Source organism: Lontra canadensis, unplaced genomic scaffold (genome assembly GCF_010015895.1).
Source record: "Lontra canadensis isolate GAN:19392208 unplaced genomic scaffold, GSC_riverotter_1.0 scaffold421, whole genome shotgun sequence".
NCBI classification, from domain to species: domain Eukaryota; kingdom Metazoa; phylum Chordata; class Mammalia; order Carnivora; family Mustelidae; genus Lontra; species Lontra canadensis.
In genome coordinates this window covers 48067-64076 of record NW_022631414.1, presented here as the reverse complement: position 1 = coordinate 64076, position 16010 = coordinate 48067, and the positions used below count along the sequence as shown (strand labels likewise).

Below are 16010 nucleotides of genomic sequence, written 5' to 3'. Positions count from 1 at the left end.
TTTTCCATCCTCCAAGACGCAGAATCCCTGCCTTCAATGCCGCAGGGATTTCTTCTTTAAACACGGCATGTTTTTCTTGTCGGGTGTGTACTATTATTGTCTTAATTATTCCTGGAGTTTTGCCCATTAAATCAAAGACTGTCTCAGATGACAGAAATGATCGGACCCTTGCGCAAAGGAAGGCCACAGTGAAGGGGCATAGGGCCGCCTCCTTCTCTCCTCCGTGAGGGCCCTACGGTGTCACTGCCCTATGAATAAGCAGGAATCCCTCTCCTCAGTGGAGAGGATAAACTGACCGAGCACAGCGCGGTGAGAGGGGCAAGGAGACAGAAGACCCATCTCCTGGGTATAAGAACAGGAGTTCAAGTGGAGTCCCAGGCTAGACTTTAATCTGTCACTTGCTTTCACTATAAATATTATGATCATCAGTCTTTAACCTTACACTTCTAGCACTTTCCTTGAGCCTCCCCTAATTATGAAAAGGAGAGAAAGAGAAAAAAAAACCAAGGCAGATCAATGCCAACATGTCAAAGGTAATGTTGTTCAGGGAAGGTGAAGCACATTTGGACAGTCGTTGCTTCATTTACACATACTACACACACGCACACACACACAGTTTTTTTTTTTTTTAAAGCCCCAAAGTGACCGGCACCAAGGAGGACCCATATAAAAGCAGAGCTGTGCCAAGTGCGAATGACTTCACTTTGAGGATCTCAGCTACAGAAAGGGAAAATGCTCCTGGGGGCAAATAATGTCTTGCTGGGTAGAGGGAGGAGGAGGGAACAGGAAATTGAAGGGTGCTAAGGGGTGCTATCTTTGTTTCAAACCGAGATGTGTTTTCCAAACCGTGAAATACTTTGTTGCAATAGGGAAGGAGGAAAAGTCAATATTTCTAGCTGCCGCATTTACATTAAAGCTGTTAACACCGAGCTCCCCGGGACTCACTGGCAGCTCTCCTTCTCATCCCGGAACCTAACCCAGAACCGTTTGCATTAAAAAAAAAAATGACTTAATAAGCAGAATTTCTAGGACTGGTGGAAAATGTAATTTCTTTTTACTTCCTGTCTCCTAAAATAAGTCTTGGGTTTAAAATCAGGTGGGATTTTGTAGTCGTTAAGGAGCAGAGCGAGCCCCATCCAGCAGCACAGAATGGAGCTGGGGATGTGGCCCTAGTTTTCATATTTTCACATTTGCCCTAAACCCAGCGCTTAGCAACTTCCTTAGCTCAGGGTCCCCAGGGAATGTCTAGGCCAGAGGCAGACCCGAGTGGAGACAAGAGTGAGGTGAAGAGTGAGGATGAGGGCAAAAGAGGCAGAAAGAAGATGGGGGAAAAAAGAGAGAGAGAGAAAGGAAGGAAGGGAGGGAGGGAAGGAGGGAGGAAGGAAGAAAGGAAGGAAGAGAAAGGAAAGGTAAAGTAGGGAAAGGAAAGGAAAGGAAACCAAATTCTTCTCCTCCATTCCTGTCTTTTAGTTCAAACCATCCATCTGTGCCACTGGGTTACCAAAGTCACATTCTCAGGCTGCCCACTTATCCCCCCCACCCTCCGCCGTTGCCTCCTCCTGATAGTCCCCTAAGTTCTGCTTTGAAAGCACAATTCTGAACACATTAATCCTTGGCACGAAAATCACACATCTCAAACATAACCCTTGAACACGGCCTTCAAGGCCCTCTTCAGCCTGGCTCCAATCTGCCCCTGGGTTGTGCCCCCACCTGCCCGCCACACCTTCTTCACACTTCCCGTTCAGGGATGTTTGTTCCTCCCATTTCCTCATCCCTCAAGGCCCAGCTCAAAGGCCACCTCCTCCTTGAAGCCTTCACACAAGACCTCATCAGAGTGGAGTGAACCGCCTCCGCCCTGGGCTGTCCCAGCACATTATTAAAGATCGTTAATCCTGAGTGTCTTCTCAGCAGACAGCAAGCTCCTTGAGGCTGGGACATGTCTGTCTATGGGTAGATTTTCAGCACTTTGCACAATTCTCACCATCTCTTGGTGTCTGATACATATGCATATCGGTCAGACAAATGCATACTCAAGAAGGGAAGAGAGGATATGGAGGGAGCGAGAAGGGGTCCTGGGGTGATAAATCTTACGACCACCGTCCTCAACCGCTGGTTGAGGTGGCCTTTGGTGCCCCGGGGCCTGACATCTGAAACACATCTCCTTTCATCATAGTGAGATTAGCTACTCAGGACAGGGAACCCAATCCTGAAATGGTATCATCATTGTTTTATGCTTTTCAAACTAAGTTTCAAGCTGGTCCTTGAAGGAAAGTGGAGTTTGGCTGGAATGGGGGCGGGGGAGACACCATGTGCTCAGAGGCCGGGAGTCAGAGTAGAACTGGACAGAGGCTATCTACGGGGGAATTAGGGGGAGACCAGCCTGGACAAATAGTGTCCATCCAATCTAGAATACATAGATTACAGGGGTGGGGGCGGTTGGCAAGTAGGCAGGGGAGTTTTGGCCTCAGTTGCCAGATGATGTGAAGGCTTTCAAAGACCTTGAGCAGGGGCATGATGTAATGAAAACAGTGTTTGCAACAAACAGATGGACTTGGCTTACACGGTAGCTCTACAGACTCTGAGCTGTGGCAAATTTACGGCGACTGCACAATCGGAACGGGCTCTTTTCCACACCACACAAGGAGTGAGTGTTCCTAGTAGGGGAGAGAAAGGATGGGAAAATACCATCTTGTTGTGCACCAGGAGATGGGCTAGGCTTGAAAAAAAACCCACCCACTATTTATTTATTTATTTTTGATTGGTGGGGGTGGGGTGGGGGGAGGAACTGAGGAGCAGAGGGAGGACAGAGAAACTTAAAAAAAAAGATTTTATTTATCTTAGAGAGAGAGAGAGAGAGAGAGAGTGCATGGGGGTGGGGGTTGAGAGAAGCAGAGGGAGAAGGACGCTGAGTGCAGGGTCCCATGTGGGGCTTGATCCCATGTCCCTGAGATCAGGACCTGAGATCACGACCTATACGGAAACCAAGAGTCAGATGCTTAACTGACTGTGCCACCCAGGCGCCCCAGGGGAGAGAGAAACATCAGCAGACTCCAAGCTGAGCAGGGAGCCTGACGCTGAGCTCAGTCTCACGATCTGGAGTCAGATGTTAAACTGAGTGCACTGCCCCGGGGCCCCTGAGCTCAGCTCTTTTTTTTTTCCCAGCTGCTATTCTCAACCTCTCTCTTTCTCCCTTCTTCTCGCCACCCCCCACCCGCCACCACTTCCTCCCTCTCTCCCACGCTGCACGTGCATGCACCAAAACACCCCCTCCAACTAGGACTTGACTTGGCCTTGAACATTCATCAATTTTTTGTTAAATTACTCATGCACATATGTTTTAAAACATCAGGCAGTATCAGGCAAGACAAATCCATCGAAAAAATCCAGAAACTTACCATGTGCTGATTTGAAGGAGCAGCGGGACGGTCACAGACACCTTCCGGCCCAGGGATCACAGTTTTCGGGGTGATGGCCAAGCTTCACACTGGAGCATGTTCATTTTCATGGGCTCCCTAAAAACACTGTCGTTAAATATTTTCAGGAGGTTAAAACACCGTGGATAGTGATGTGGGCAAATGAAATGCCCCCGGAGTTGCAGTCACCCAAGTATCAGGGCATCTGTAGACCTTAAGTACATGTGACTATTGTCAGAAGGGTGTGATTTCTCCACCCTAGCGGGGCAGAATTTTAGCAGATGAAATACGAAATGAAAACGAGAATGAATTTGTAGTTTGGGTTGTTTAAAAAAGGCAGATTTTTGCACAGATTATTTTGATTGCAGACTGTAAATCATTCCAGGGAGATGGTGCAGGAAGGTCGCTGAGGCTGACTTTGGGTCACTTTGTCCCCAAGTCGACCCACCCTTCGTAGCCTGGAGGGCTGGGCTTCCTCTAGCCCCGAAAAACCTATCTCCCTCCCTCTATAGGACTCAGTCCTTCTCTCCCCACACTGGCTTTCTTTTAGTATTTTGTCACATAAAAGCAGCTTAGAAAACAGACCAAATATTCTATGGGCATTAGTTGGAAAATAAACTTTTCTTTTAAAGATGTGTGTGTGTTTAAGTTGTGGACTTACAACTTAAAAGAATTCTTGATAGAAAGAAATAGGTATTTGGCCAAAAGTCAAAAATTTTGAAGTAACTTTAAGAGGTGAATAATTTACATTAGTATGGTGTTTATATAATAGGGTGTGTGAGACAAAGTTAAAATAACACTGAAAATAGCTTGGGCAATTTAAATATTCCCCCTCGTAACTGTAGAATATAAGTGCCTTCAAATGGTACTAGTTTCTAGACAGCTGGAGGGGATTTTTGTATGCTCCTTTACGTTTGAAAACTAACTCAGAGCAAGTCCCCCTTCCTTGTTGGTTGGAGAACATCTACAAATGAACGCTGACAAAGACACAGGGAAAAGGGCCAGTCTGGCCCTTCACCTCTGGAAACCTGTTTAGGAATACCTGTCCCCAGTCCTCCCACCTGCTCTAACCCAGCAAGCCCCTCAACTCGTGCTAGTTAAACGGCCTGCCAGCTACTAGGATTTTACCCATCACCCTGCAGGTGAGTTACAGGAACGTCACCTACAGCCAAGTCAGGTGGTTGTGAATTGGACGAGAGTCAAGCCAAAACATGGAAATAGGAAGTGATGGGAAGAATCCTGTTACTATTAATATGTAAATCAATGAGCAAAGCTCCCTGCCCTTGATTTTGAAGCTGGACAATAGTTTGAAGCTGGATAATAATCACACAAACACACACACACGCGCGACTCATTCCCCCACCTCCCCACCCCGCTTCTGAATGACATTAGAAGATTGCTCGCTTCCTCTGAATTATACCATGTTACAAGATTGTTATCACCAACATAGGTAACACTGGAAACAGCATTACAATTTCTACCCAGTATCGTCATTTTTATTATTCGATTTACGTTTGTTGCTTTTTTTTCTTTTGGGTTTAACTGTCTTCATCAATGTCCTCTTCTAAAAACAGATGGGAGCTTCCTCTGGAATGCTTTCCACCAGTCAGTCCGTCCATCCTGTAACTTGCAGCTCGTGGGACTTCTTTTCCCTGGAGAAGGAAAATACAACTTGCCGAGGCAAGGATACAGCTGCGACATATTGTGTATTTTTCCGCCCAGTTTATGTCCTGACATTCATTGCATTTACATAAATTGGTTGAAGAATGTTGTACTGGCGGTTTGCCAGTGCGATGGTCCCCAGTGGTCCCCGCCTCCTGGTATTCCCACCTGTGTGTCATCCCCTCCAGGCTGGAGCTGGAGACGTGCTTCAGGCAAGTAGCATATGGCAGGAGGGATGAGGTATCACCTCTGAGACTGAATTACAGCAAGCCTGTGGCATCTAGTTTGGGCTCTTTCCCTTCCCTTCCCTTCCCTGCTTTGACCTCCCCCTTCCCTTCCCTCCCTTCGCCTTCCTTTCCCCTTCCTTTCTCTTCCTCTCCCCTTCATTCCCTTCTTCCCTGTCCTCTCTTTCTATCATCATGACCATGACCATCATCATGAGCGAGGTCATCACCTCCGTCTTCCGTATCATGGGTCCATTCAGACAGGCAGCCTATGGAGAGGCCAACAGAGCGGAGCTGAGCTTGGAAGTGGATTCTCCCATCCCAGTCACGAGTGCAGCTGCACCGAGGGCTTGACCGCGAGGCGAGCATCCTGAGTCCTGAGCCAGAAAATCCCCAGCTCCGTCCTGTGGGATTCCTGACCCGCAGATGCTGTGGCTGTGGTTTGAGGTGATTTGTTGTTCAGCGATAGATAACTAATACAGAAGGTCTTGTAATTGTATAACCAACATTAACTTTATAAGCCATAAACCTGACCCAATAATTCGTTTTCTTCTGAAAAAGTTGGAGAAAAATCACAAAACTGAAAGTCTCGCTCTCTCTCAAGTGCAACCCCTCTCTTTTCCCCTCTCCTCTCTTTCTCTATATTTTGGAAACAAACAACTATCATTACAATTTACTCTTTTGGTAAGTTTTATTTATTTTTGGTAATGTCTACACCCCAACGTGGGGCTCGAACTCACAACCCTGAGATCAGGAGTCACACGCTCTTCCAGCTGAGCCGGCCAGGCACCCCTACCAATGCAATTTAAGTGGGATATCATAGAGACAAATCATAGGGATTGATATTAATTAGAATTAAAGTAGGTTTCTGTGAAAGCTTTCCCTTTGTAATAAACACTTGTTCCTTGATAATGTGTGCCTGTGCTGGTGTGTGTGTGTGTGTGTGTGTGTGTGTGTGTGTTTATGTTTGAAGAGTGCTGGGCTTATTTTTAAAGCTTGACCAGGCTACCGTTATTGGTGCATAGGTGGACGGATGGGGGTACTTTCATGCATCTCCAAAATGTGCTACTGTTTTAAAATTAGGGATAAAAGACTTTTTGCCCTTAACATTTACATGTAATTTACACACTTGGAAAAATCTGCTTTGCTATTTTCAGGTTATAGGAATAAAAATTTTAATGTTACTTTGGGTCTCCTTTCATGGATGAAAAATTTCATTATGGCTCTAATTTCTTTTTGGCGATTTTTAAAAAAGTATGTTAAAATAAATATAATATTTACCATTTTAACCCTTGTTTAAGTGTACAGACTATGGCTTTAATTTATTTTGAAGTCGTCTCTGCACCCAATGCGGGGCTTGAACTCCTGACCCGAGATCAAGAGTCAGATGCTCTCCTGACTGAGCCAGCCGGGCGCCCCATGGCTCTAATTTTTAAATATTTGACAAGTGATCACCATAACAATGGGTTTCAGACATTTCTGGCTTTCCCAGAGATGGAAAGGAAGATGAAAATGCTCATTTCTTTTGACGGCAATAAAACATTTCTTCTTATTAATACAGTTATGGTCAACACTATGTGGCAGATAAATTTATTTGACACTATGTGTCCATAATTCGCCCAATTCAAAACATACTTTTTTGGGGGGGGGGGTTACAGCGGTTTTATCTTCCCATCTTTGGAATGGTTCCTATGCTTATGAGCCTCAGTAGCACACGGTCGGTCAACCTACCAAGTGCTATGTAAGACAAAGGCCAGACAAAGCAGCAGACACGTAAGAGAGGGTCCCCCATGCTCCAGCAGCATGTGGCCAAGGGGAGAGGACCAAACACACAGCCAAAATGGTGAGGTGCGTGCTGACTATGGAATAGTGTGTCCAAAAGAACAGGTGGGGGTATGCCTAGAATCTGAGAGGCGATGTATAATCATACCGAGACATTTACCCAGGCGAAAGATGATTCTCGACCACAATGTTGCTTTGCATGGGTGTTCTTGAGGTTTCCTTTGCCTTGAATGCCCTTCCCGTGCAACTTCACCTAACAAAATGCTCTGATTTAAGGCCCAAGTTCAAAGGCTCCCAGTTCCATGATGACCAGTCTTGCCCCACCTTGACTTCTTTGTTGCACTGGGAGACAGAGCCCACCCAGTTCTGTCTCCTTTGACATATCTGCTTTCTTTCCTAACTGTGCCTTGAGTGTTGAGTGTAAGGGAATTCGGCCGCAGTGGTCCGACCTGCCTGTGTGCATGTCACCCTCCAAGCCTGTATCTCCCAGGGAGGACCCCTTCCGATTTCTTGGGCTGATTCTTGGTCCCATCCATTGGGACGTTATTATCTTCTACTAGACTGAACATGTCCAGCCTAGACTCGTCTTTGCCCCTGGCTTCTACCCTTACTCCAATTTCCTTACTTAAATCCAGAGCTTATCATGTCTTCTGAGCTTCTTAGGGCTCTAAATGGTGACCTTCTTTGATTCACTCCTTTTTCATAGTCAGACAGGTCTGGCTTTAGCTCAAGTCTTATGCCCTCCATGAAGCTTGCTCTCTCCGCTCTGGAGTCTTCCAGACTCCAAATTTGCCAGTGCCTCCATGGCTCCTTCTCTAACCTCATCATTTGCTACCATTGGCTGCCCCCCATCCCCCTCCATCATATTGGACTAAACTACTCGCGATCCTTCTGATGGCCACAGCTTATATCGTCTACACAGGCTTTCTCTGGGCTGGAATAGCCTCAGTTCTCGAGGCTCCTTTACTTGCCTTCTCCAGATTACACTCTTGGCTTTGTTCACCAGTGCCTGCTTGGCATCTAACATAATGCCTGGAACACAGGGAAAGCTCAAGAAACATTTGTTGAATGAATAGCCTGTTTTCAGGGCCCCCGTTCTGTTTTACCTCAGGGAGGGACAGGAGTTTCTTTTCTTTTTTATTTTTAAAGGTTATTTATTTGAGAGAGCAAGAGAGTGAGAGAGAGAGAGAGAGAGGAGCAGAGGGAGAGGGACAAACAGAAAACAGACTCTGTGCTGAGCACAGAGCCCGACCCGGGGTTCGATCCCAATGCCCCTGGGATCATAACCTGAGTGAAAATCGAGTCAGATGCTTAACTGACTGAGTGACCTAAGCACCCCAAGGGGGCAGGAGTTTTAAAACAAGCTGTTTCTTCAACTACCCTGATTGCAATGGACTGAATGTTTGGGTGCCCCCCCCAATTCATATGTTGAAATCCTATCCCCTAGTGTGATGGCATTAAGAGGTGGGGCCCTTGGGAGGAGAGTAGGTTGTGAGAGTGGGGCCCTCATGCATGGGATTAGTGCTTTGTAAAAAGGACCCCAGAGAACTCTCTTGCTGTCTTTCTGCCAGGTGAGGACACAAGCAGAAGACAGCAGTTTGCAACCCGGAAGAGTGCGTTGCCAGAACTGGACCATACTGGCCCCTGATCTAGAATTTCTAGCCTCCAGAACCATGAGAAAGAAATGCCCCCCATTCCATAGTACTTTATCACATCATGAACACTGCGTACAATACCACGCATATTGTGTATAGTATCATGTACGTTATACTAACACTGTCTGCTTCTTAAGAGGGGTGTGCCCTTGGGCACGTTTCTTTTGATCATTCTGTGCCTCAGTTTCCTTATTTGTATAATGGATCAGGGTTGTAGTGAAAATTACATGAGATGCTTCTACTACCTGGAATGTTCTCGAAGATCATCCCAGGGCTGCCTCCTTTTTCACATCAAGTCTCAGTTCAAATGACGAGTCCTCAGAGTCCCTGACCGCTCTGACCCCTTCTCCAGTTTCCCTCCTATTACCTGGTTTCAAGTTTTTTCATGGCATTCATTATTATCTGAATATATTGTTCTTTACTTATTTATTTATTAGCTGTGTGACCTCAATTTCTCTGAGGCTCAGTTTCTTTTTTTTTCTTTTTTTAAAAAAATACTTTATTTACTTATTTGACAGAGAGAGACACAGAGAGGGAACACAAGCAGGGGGAGTGGGAGAGGGAAAGGCAGGCTTCCTGCTGAGCAGGGAACCCAACGTGGGTCTTGATCCCAGGATCCCAGGGTCCCGGGATCCCGACCCAGGCTGGAGGCAGATGCTTAATGACTCAGCCACCCAGGTGCCCCTAAGGTTCAGTTTCTATTCACTGTCATAGCTCAGTGCCTAGAATGGGACCTGAAATGTAGTACCTCTCAGTGAATACTTGTTGAATACATTTACTCACCTTTTCCCTTCCAAGGGTTTGAGAAAGCTAATGGATAGCCACACCTGGGTGAGAAATTGCTGATCACAAAAGTCAGGGAACAAAATTCCTTTCAAAGTGCTGTCCATCTGGGACTAAGTAGAAGATCCAGTCCTGGGCCTCAGGAGCTTACCATTTAGTCGGTGGCATGTGACTCGAGTGATACTTAGAACCGTTGGTGGTTTCTGAATCACTCATAGAATCTGTGTCTCCCATGGATGAAAAGTGGTACAGCCATTGATCGGACTAAGAAGAAGGTGTGAGGCTCAGGGCTAGGTTGGGAGGTACAGAGCGTAAGAGAAATGGGTCCTGAAAGGAAGCTCAATCATCCTAGATGGAAGAGACTGGGCATTAACTTTTGTAAAGCCCTCAGAATGGTATCTGGCCCCCAGTGAAAGTTATATATGTGTTTATCAAATAAAAATGCTGAACTGATATTTTTATGCCATCAAAACTTTATTTAAAAAAATATAAAAATATAAAACAGTTTTATTCATGAAATAACGGATAAGGGGGCTACCAACAAACTTATTTGTCTGATAATAGAAAATATTATATACTAATGTTAGAAAAAGCTCCCGAGGGACTCCGCAAACCCGGGGATCACATGGACCCAATGAGATCATCCGAGCGAAGGGACCAGTCCTCAGAGAGATCCACAAAAGCAGACGGGTGCTGGCCCTCCTGAGCCTCTGCTTGGCCCTGTGGGGCCCGGACGTGCTCTTCTTCGCCGAAGACGCAGGGTGGACAGTCACAGTTGGGCCTTTGGCTGGACTGAGACAAGGTGAACACGTCATAGCTCACCCCGCCCTGTTGGGCTGTAGTGACTGTCCCATTGGCTACTCTCACCAGGCAGGGTGGAGGGAGCCACGGGGACTGCCGGGGAGCAGTGCAGGACACAGGGATCACGTACTTAGAAGAAGTCCCCTTCGAAGTGTAGTGTAGCTCCGAGCTGTAAATAACCATGTCCAGGGAGACAGCCTTGGCCCGGATGCCGCACTCGGTGACACGGTAGGTGAACTGGTAGGCGTGTGGCTGAACGTGGTTGGCAGGGCAGCCCAGACCCAAGTGTAACTCATGGAAGTGCACGTAGACGTCATTATTCAGCATGAACGGGTGCACAGTGACCATGAACCAGTCTATGGAGCACAGCACAGTCATTGGACTTTGTGCAGCACAGGCCGGAAACACACAGGTAAGGAGGACCATCCCTCCTATCAACTGAAGAGCCTTCATGCCTGGGGCGGATCCGGTAAGGACCCTCTGGAAACAGAAAGCTGGCTGGTGAGGATTTCTAGAGCACACAGAGACACAAAAGACACATCATCTTATCTCTCGTTAAAAGTTCAAACACGATCTTTTTTTTTTTTAAACAGAAGTATTTTCTAAAGGTTAAGAGAGTGGGACTTAAGTGTTCTCTGAACAAAGGTGAGGTGATGGATGTGTTTATTTGATGAAAGAGAGAAAGAGAAAGAGAGAGAGAGCACACAAACAGGGGGAGGGGCATGCAGAGGGAGAAGCAGGCCCCCTGCTGAGCAGGGATTCCGGATATGGGACTCAATCCCAGGCCCCTGAGATCATGACCTGAGCTGAACGTAGACGCTTAACTGACTGAGCCACCCAGGTGCCCCTCAATATCCCGTACTTTTATTTGTCAATTCTACCTCGATAAAACCGAAAACAAAGAAAACAGAGAAAAGGAAAACATTCTTGTGAGAGAGAACAGAATTCCAATTTCATTGTTGGAACTCGCGTGGTGACAGATGACCCCAGAGGCTTCTCTAAGTGGTTTCTCTAAGAGGTTTTATAGTGCTGTTTCAGTATAAAACGCATATCCTTCATATACCCAAGGAGAGTCGACCCTGGTCAGCAAAGGCATCCCTTTTTGTGCCGCCCCAGCAAAGAAAATGAAACTGTTTTCACGCCAAACATTAAGGTGACAGGAGATACAGTTTAATTCAAGCCGGTGGCACCAGACCCTTCCTTAAGGGCCCCCCGAGTCTTCTCATAAAGGCACCCCCCTCCCTATTGCCTTGTGTGGATGAGTGACGAACATAATTAAATCAAAGCCAGAGAAGAAAATGTGGTTTATTCCTGACAACCACATTTTGAAATCTCCCCAAGGGGCTCACTTCAAATAAGCAAACAGATACTCCATCAACCATTGAGGTAAGAGACCCAGAAATTCCCTGATACGTCAATCAGGGCACCTTGTAAAATCGTGAAACCGCAGAAGCAAAAAATACTGCTTTTTAATTTTACGTTTTCCCATTAATGTTATACACGAAAACAATTCAAGAGTTCCAGATTTAAGAAAGCGAGTCGTGGGTTTGTACCTCACACACGGATTGGTGAGGTAGCTCCTAACATCTTCTTTGTGGCCATGGTTTGCCCCTCCCCGAGTCATATGCTTTGCTTTATAGTTTTCTTTTATGTTCACTAGTTTTTTTTTTTTTAATGTCTTTTCTTTTGCAATGGAAAGCTCTGTGGCCACTTCCTAGCCCTATTGCCTTTTACCTCCTAAAGAGTGGCAGGGAAGATGGGGAAAAAAACGAGTCAGGCTCAGGACAGACGTCGAAAACCCAGTATCAGAAGGAGGTGACAAATGACCCAAGAAGGAAGGAAGAAGAATATCATCAAATATTGTCCAACTCCGCTTTCGTTTTAAAAGTGAAAATGACATAAATCAAATAGAAACGTGCCTAAACTTCCGAAGGTAATAGATATGCCCCAGTGTGGGGTCTGTCTTTTGTACTAAAATGCATCCCAAGACATTTCTGTCCAGTGGCAAAAAGGCAGCTCTTTCTCTCCCTTTGATAGGGAGGAACTTGCCGCATCTTTGCTGGAAATCATGGCATAAGGGACTCACTAGAAAAGTGCAGTGGCCCGCATGAAAGGCTTTGTTTCTAAGTCAAGCACTTAGATCTGATGGGTACGGATCTCACCTCCCTATCTCTCTCAGGAATGGCTCTTCATTCTCTCCCGGGGCTGTTGGGTATAGAGATAAGTCTAAGGTGTCTACCTGGCTCCTTCCTTCCCTCTTTCTTCCCCTCTTGGTTCTGGTGTCTCTCCTGGGACTGCCTTTTTGTCTTGAGTAAAGCAGAAAACGGAAGCTGCAGCAAGGAAACAGAGAAGCAGACCCCCTTGCCCCTCCAAAAAACAAAACAAACAAAAGAGCAGCGACAACAACAACAAAACGCAAGTCAACTGTGATGCCAGCGGGTCTTGGAGAATGACTTAAAGGGACATAAACAAACCGCTTGCTCTGGAATGAGGCCCGATACTTGCTGACATCATCACTCCATCACCAGCGTGCTCTCTACTCTGGTCCCGGTCTCTCGGAGCCCACCCGGTCCTGAGCATGTTCTAGGAGTGGCTTTCCCGCCCTCTGTCGCCTTTTCTCTGCCCTTGATATCATCTCATAACCAAGACCTATTTGCCCTGAACAAAAACCTCCCCCTTTAAGGAGATCCTGGAACAGGCCGAAGAAACAATCCTTCTCTTCCATTTTGGTTATCCCAACCCAAAACTGAGAACCACGTTCAAGGCTGGGTTCTTGTGCGGGGGAAGCTCAGCCTGCCCTTCCTCCAGCATCTTCCCTTTTCTCACCCCCTCTCACTCCTCCCCCACTTCATGCATAATCCAAAGAGGGTTATAAAAAGCCCAGGAGTCTCCGAGAAACAAGACCACTGTCCCCCAAGCAAACATTTGAGACACCTCACTCTCTGCACTGAATCAGTCTTGAAGAGAGGGGTTTAGTAACCTCGCTGAGCTTGGGGGTGCATTTAGCACAAATCTTCAAACTCAGGACCGTCTCCCTGTTCTCTGATTTTTCACAGGTAGGAGAGGGCCACGCTAGGGGAGCAGTCCGTGGAGACACCTCTGTGTGCGACAGCACGCCTTCGTGCTCGGAGGAAACTTAAAAGCAAAGTCAGGGGGACCACATGCGAGACTGGGCGTCTCGGAGAGGGAGGAGTGGGGGGACCAGGAGGAGAGCAGAATGTACTTGCTAATGAGCTTGCTAACCCCAGCTCGGTGCCACACTTCAGGAGTCATTCTGTTTTGTTGAGGACAGGTCATCAGCACTGGGCACCATCCCCCTTCCTGCTGCCCAGCATTCCCAGGCCAGGGTATAGGGCGTGTGTGTGCGTGGGGGGGGTGGTGATAAGTCATTCCCAACAGTGTGAGAAATCATCAGGTCAGCTGGCTTTTCTAACTTCTAGCTGAGGCGTGGTGGCAGAGTGGGACCAGACAGGCGAGGGACAGGGGGGCTCTGCTCAGTGGCGGAAGAGGAAGAAGCCTGAGGGGCTACAGATGGGAAGGCTGTGAATGTGTGTTTTGGGGGCGGGGTGCCAAATGGAAGGTACTTTTCGCCATCCTTGGGGCTGTGGACAGAATCCCTTTTAAAGTCTCCAGAGGGACTCCTGAGTGGCTCAGTTGGTTAAGCGGCTGCCTTCGGCTCAGGTCACGATCCCAGCGTCCTGGGATCGAGTCCCACATCAGGCTCCTTGCTCAGCAGGGAGCCTGCTTCTCCCTCTGCCTCTGCCTGCCACTCTGTCTGCCTGTGCTCACGCTCTCTGACCAAAAATAAATAAATAAATAAATAAATAAAGTCTCCAGAAATCTTCAGAGCTAAGGGGAGCTGAGGCCAAGGAAGAAATAAATGCAGAGAAAGGCATGCTCACCTTGGGACCACTGTCCAGCTTCTTGAGGAGGAGGAGGAGGAAGAGGAGGAGGAGGAAGGGGACGAGGAGAAAGAGGAAGAGGAGGAAGAGGAGGAGAACGGAGGAGGAGGCTGGGCATTGAGAAAGCAAGTCTCTGGGTCTGTATTACCATAGCCCCATTTTGACTTGATTGCAAATTAGCCCCATGACATTCCAGAAGCAATGAGTTTCAGCATTGGGCTATTGGTACAAGCCGTCCTGAACTGAGCTCTAGAGGCCCGCAGACCCAAGGCTGCTAATGGCACCTGGATGCAAAATGTTTGCTTATCCTGCAGCGACAGAGTACAGTAGCTTTTCTGTTTCTCTACATGTGGTCTATGAATATATCTTTTCCATTAGTTCCTTTGACAGAGTTTTCCTCCTTGCCTTCTTATTTGTCAAGAACTCCCTAATAAGCCTGATTATTAAAAAATCTTATTCATTCATTCATTCATCTTTTACACTTCAAAAAATCATGAACTGTTCCACTTTGGGAACTATTTCATGTCTTACAAGAAAGAGATTGGATATTGGCATAAACACAGAGCATTTCTAATCTCGGGAAGAAAAGACCCTTTTTAAAAGAGACAAAAGCTGCAGACCAAATTAGTTTTGTGCTGTTTCTGTTTGGTGAGAGCAGACAGGATTTTTTTTTCCTTCCCATCTCCTCTGATGTTGTTAGAGACACATATGAACCCTTTGCATGGGGACTGGGGAGGGGAATTAGCTAAACATTTCCACATCTGGTTTTGGAACGGTTTCGAAAAAGAACTCCACTCCATAGGCTCCTGGAAGCTTTTGGGGTCGACAGTTATTTATTTTTAAGATTCAGCATAGTTATCAATTGTATATTGTTTTCCCAGAATCTTGTTGTCAAAACAAAAGGAAACAGAGGGGAAAAGGAAACTCCAAAGCAGTATGCAATTATCTCAGGGAAATAGAACTGTCAGGCTTTTGATTTGCAGCAAAGTTGGTTCTCTCTGTTGCAGCTGATGCGAAGAGAAATGAATGTGAGTTGGAGCAAAGATCCTTTCACAAAACAAGAAACAGAAAAAAGGCTCCTAACGCTTTGTGAACTCTGTAGTTCAGAAATTCAAATTGTCACTCACTGCGTCCTGCTGGCCTCCTCCAGGTTTGGGAGGCATTTAAAATGGAAGTTCTTTTGATAAAGCCCCGTTTTAAAGAATTCCTTGGTTCACTGCTCTCAAAGAAAGTGAGGACTGTGATTATATTAATGACGTCGAAGGTCCATTAAAGTGAGTTTGAAAGTTAAATAACTGCTTTTGGTGGAATTTATAGGAATTCGAAAGAACCTGGGTCCGGTTCAGCTTGCCTGCCTCGCGAAATTCTTCATCATCGTGCGTGGAAGAAGAATTATGAAGTGCTACTGCTTAACAATGCCCACTTTCTCAACAGAGGAAAACACCTTACCTCAACCCTAGAAAAGGCTTCATTAAAATTAAATGAAAAGGTAGTCATTAAAAAAAGGGTTTTCTGATTCTAAGAGTAACTGCAGAAAAATGGATAGATGCAGAAAAGAAAACACTTCTGAATCTTTAAAGTAACCATTACTAAATTTTTGGTTTATACATTTCTGGATTTTCGGGATACACACACACACACACTTATATGTATAAAATATATTTAATATGTATTTAATATATATTTAAATAATACATTTAATATATAATTAATAATATATTTAATATATATAATATATATTTATATATAACAAATATATTTTATATATATTTATGCTATAGATGATAG

General features: G+C 46.0%; 1 protein-coding gene across 1 annotated transcript; it reads right to left on the bottom strand.

Moving 5' to 3' along the window:
• Nucleotides 1–10140: 10140 nt before the first annotated feature.
• Nucleotides 10141–10773, bottom strand: LOC116862965 (placenta-specific protein 1-like). The gene has a single exon (XM_032850409.1). It carries the CDS (start codon nt 10771–10773, stop codon nt 10141–10143), a length of 633 nt encoding a protein of 210 aa, XP_032706300.1.
• Between the last annotated feature and the right edge of the window lie 5237 nt (nt 10774–16010).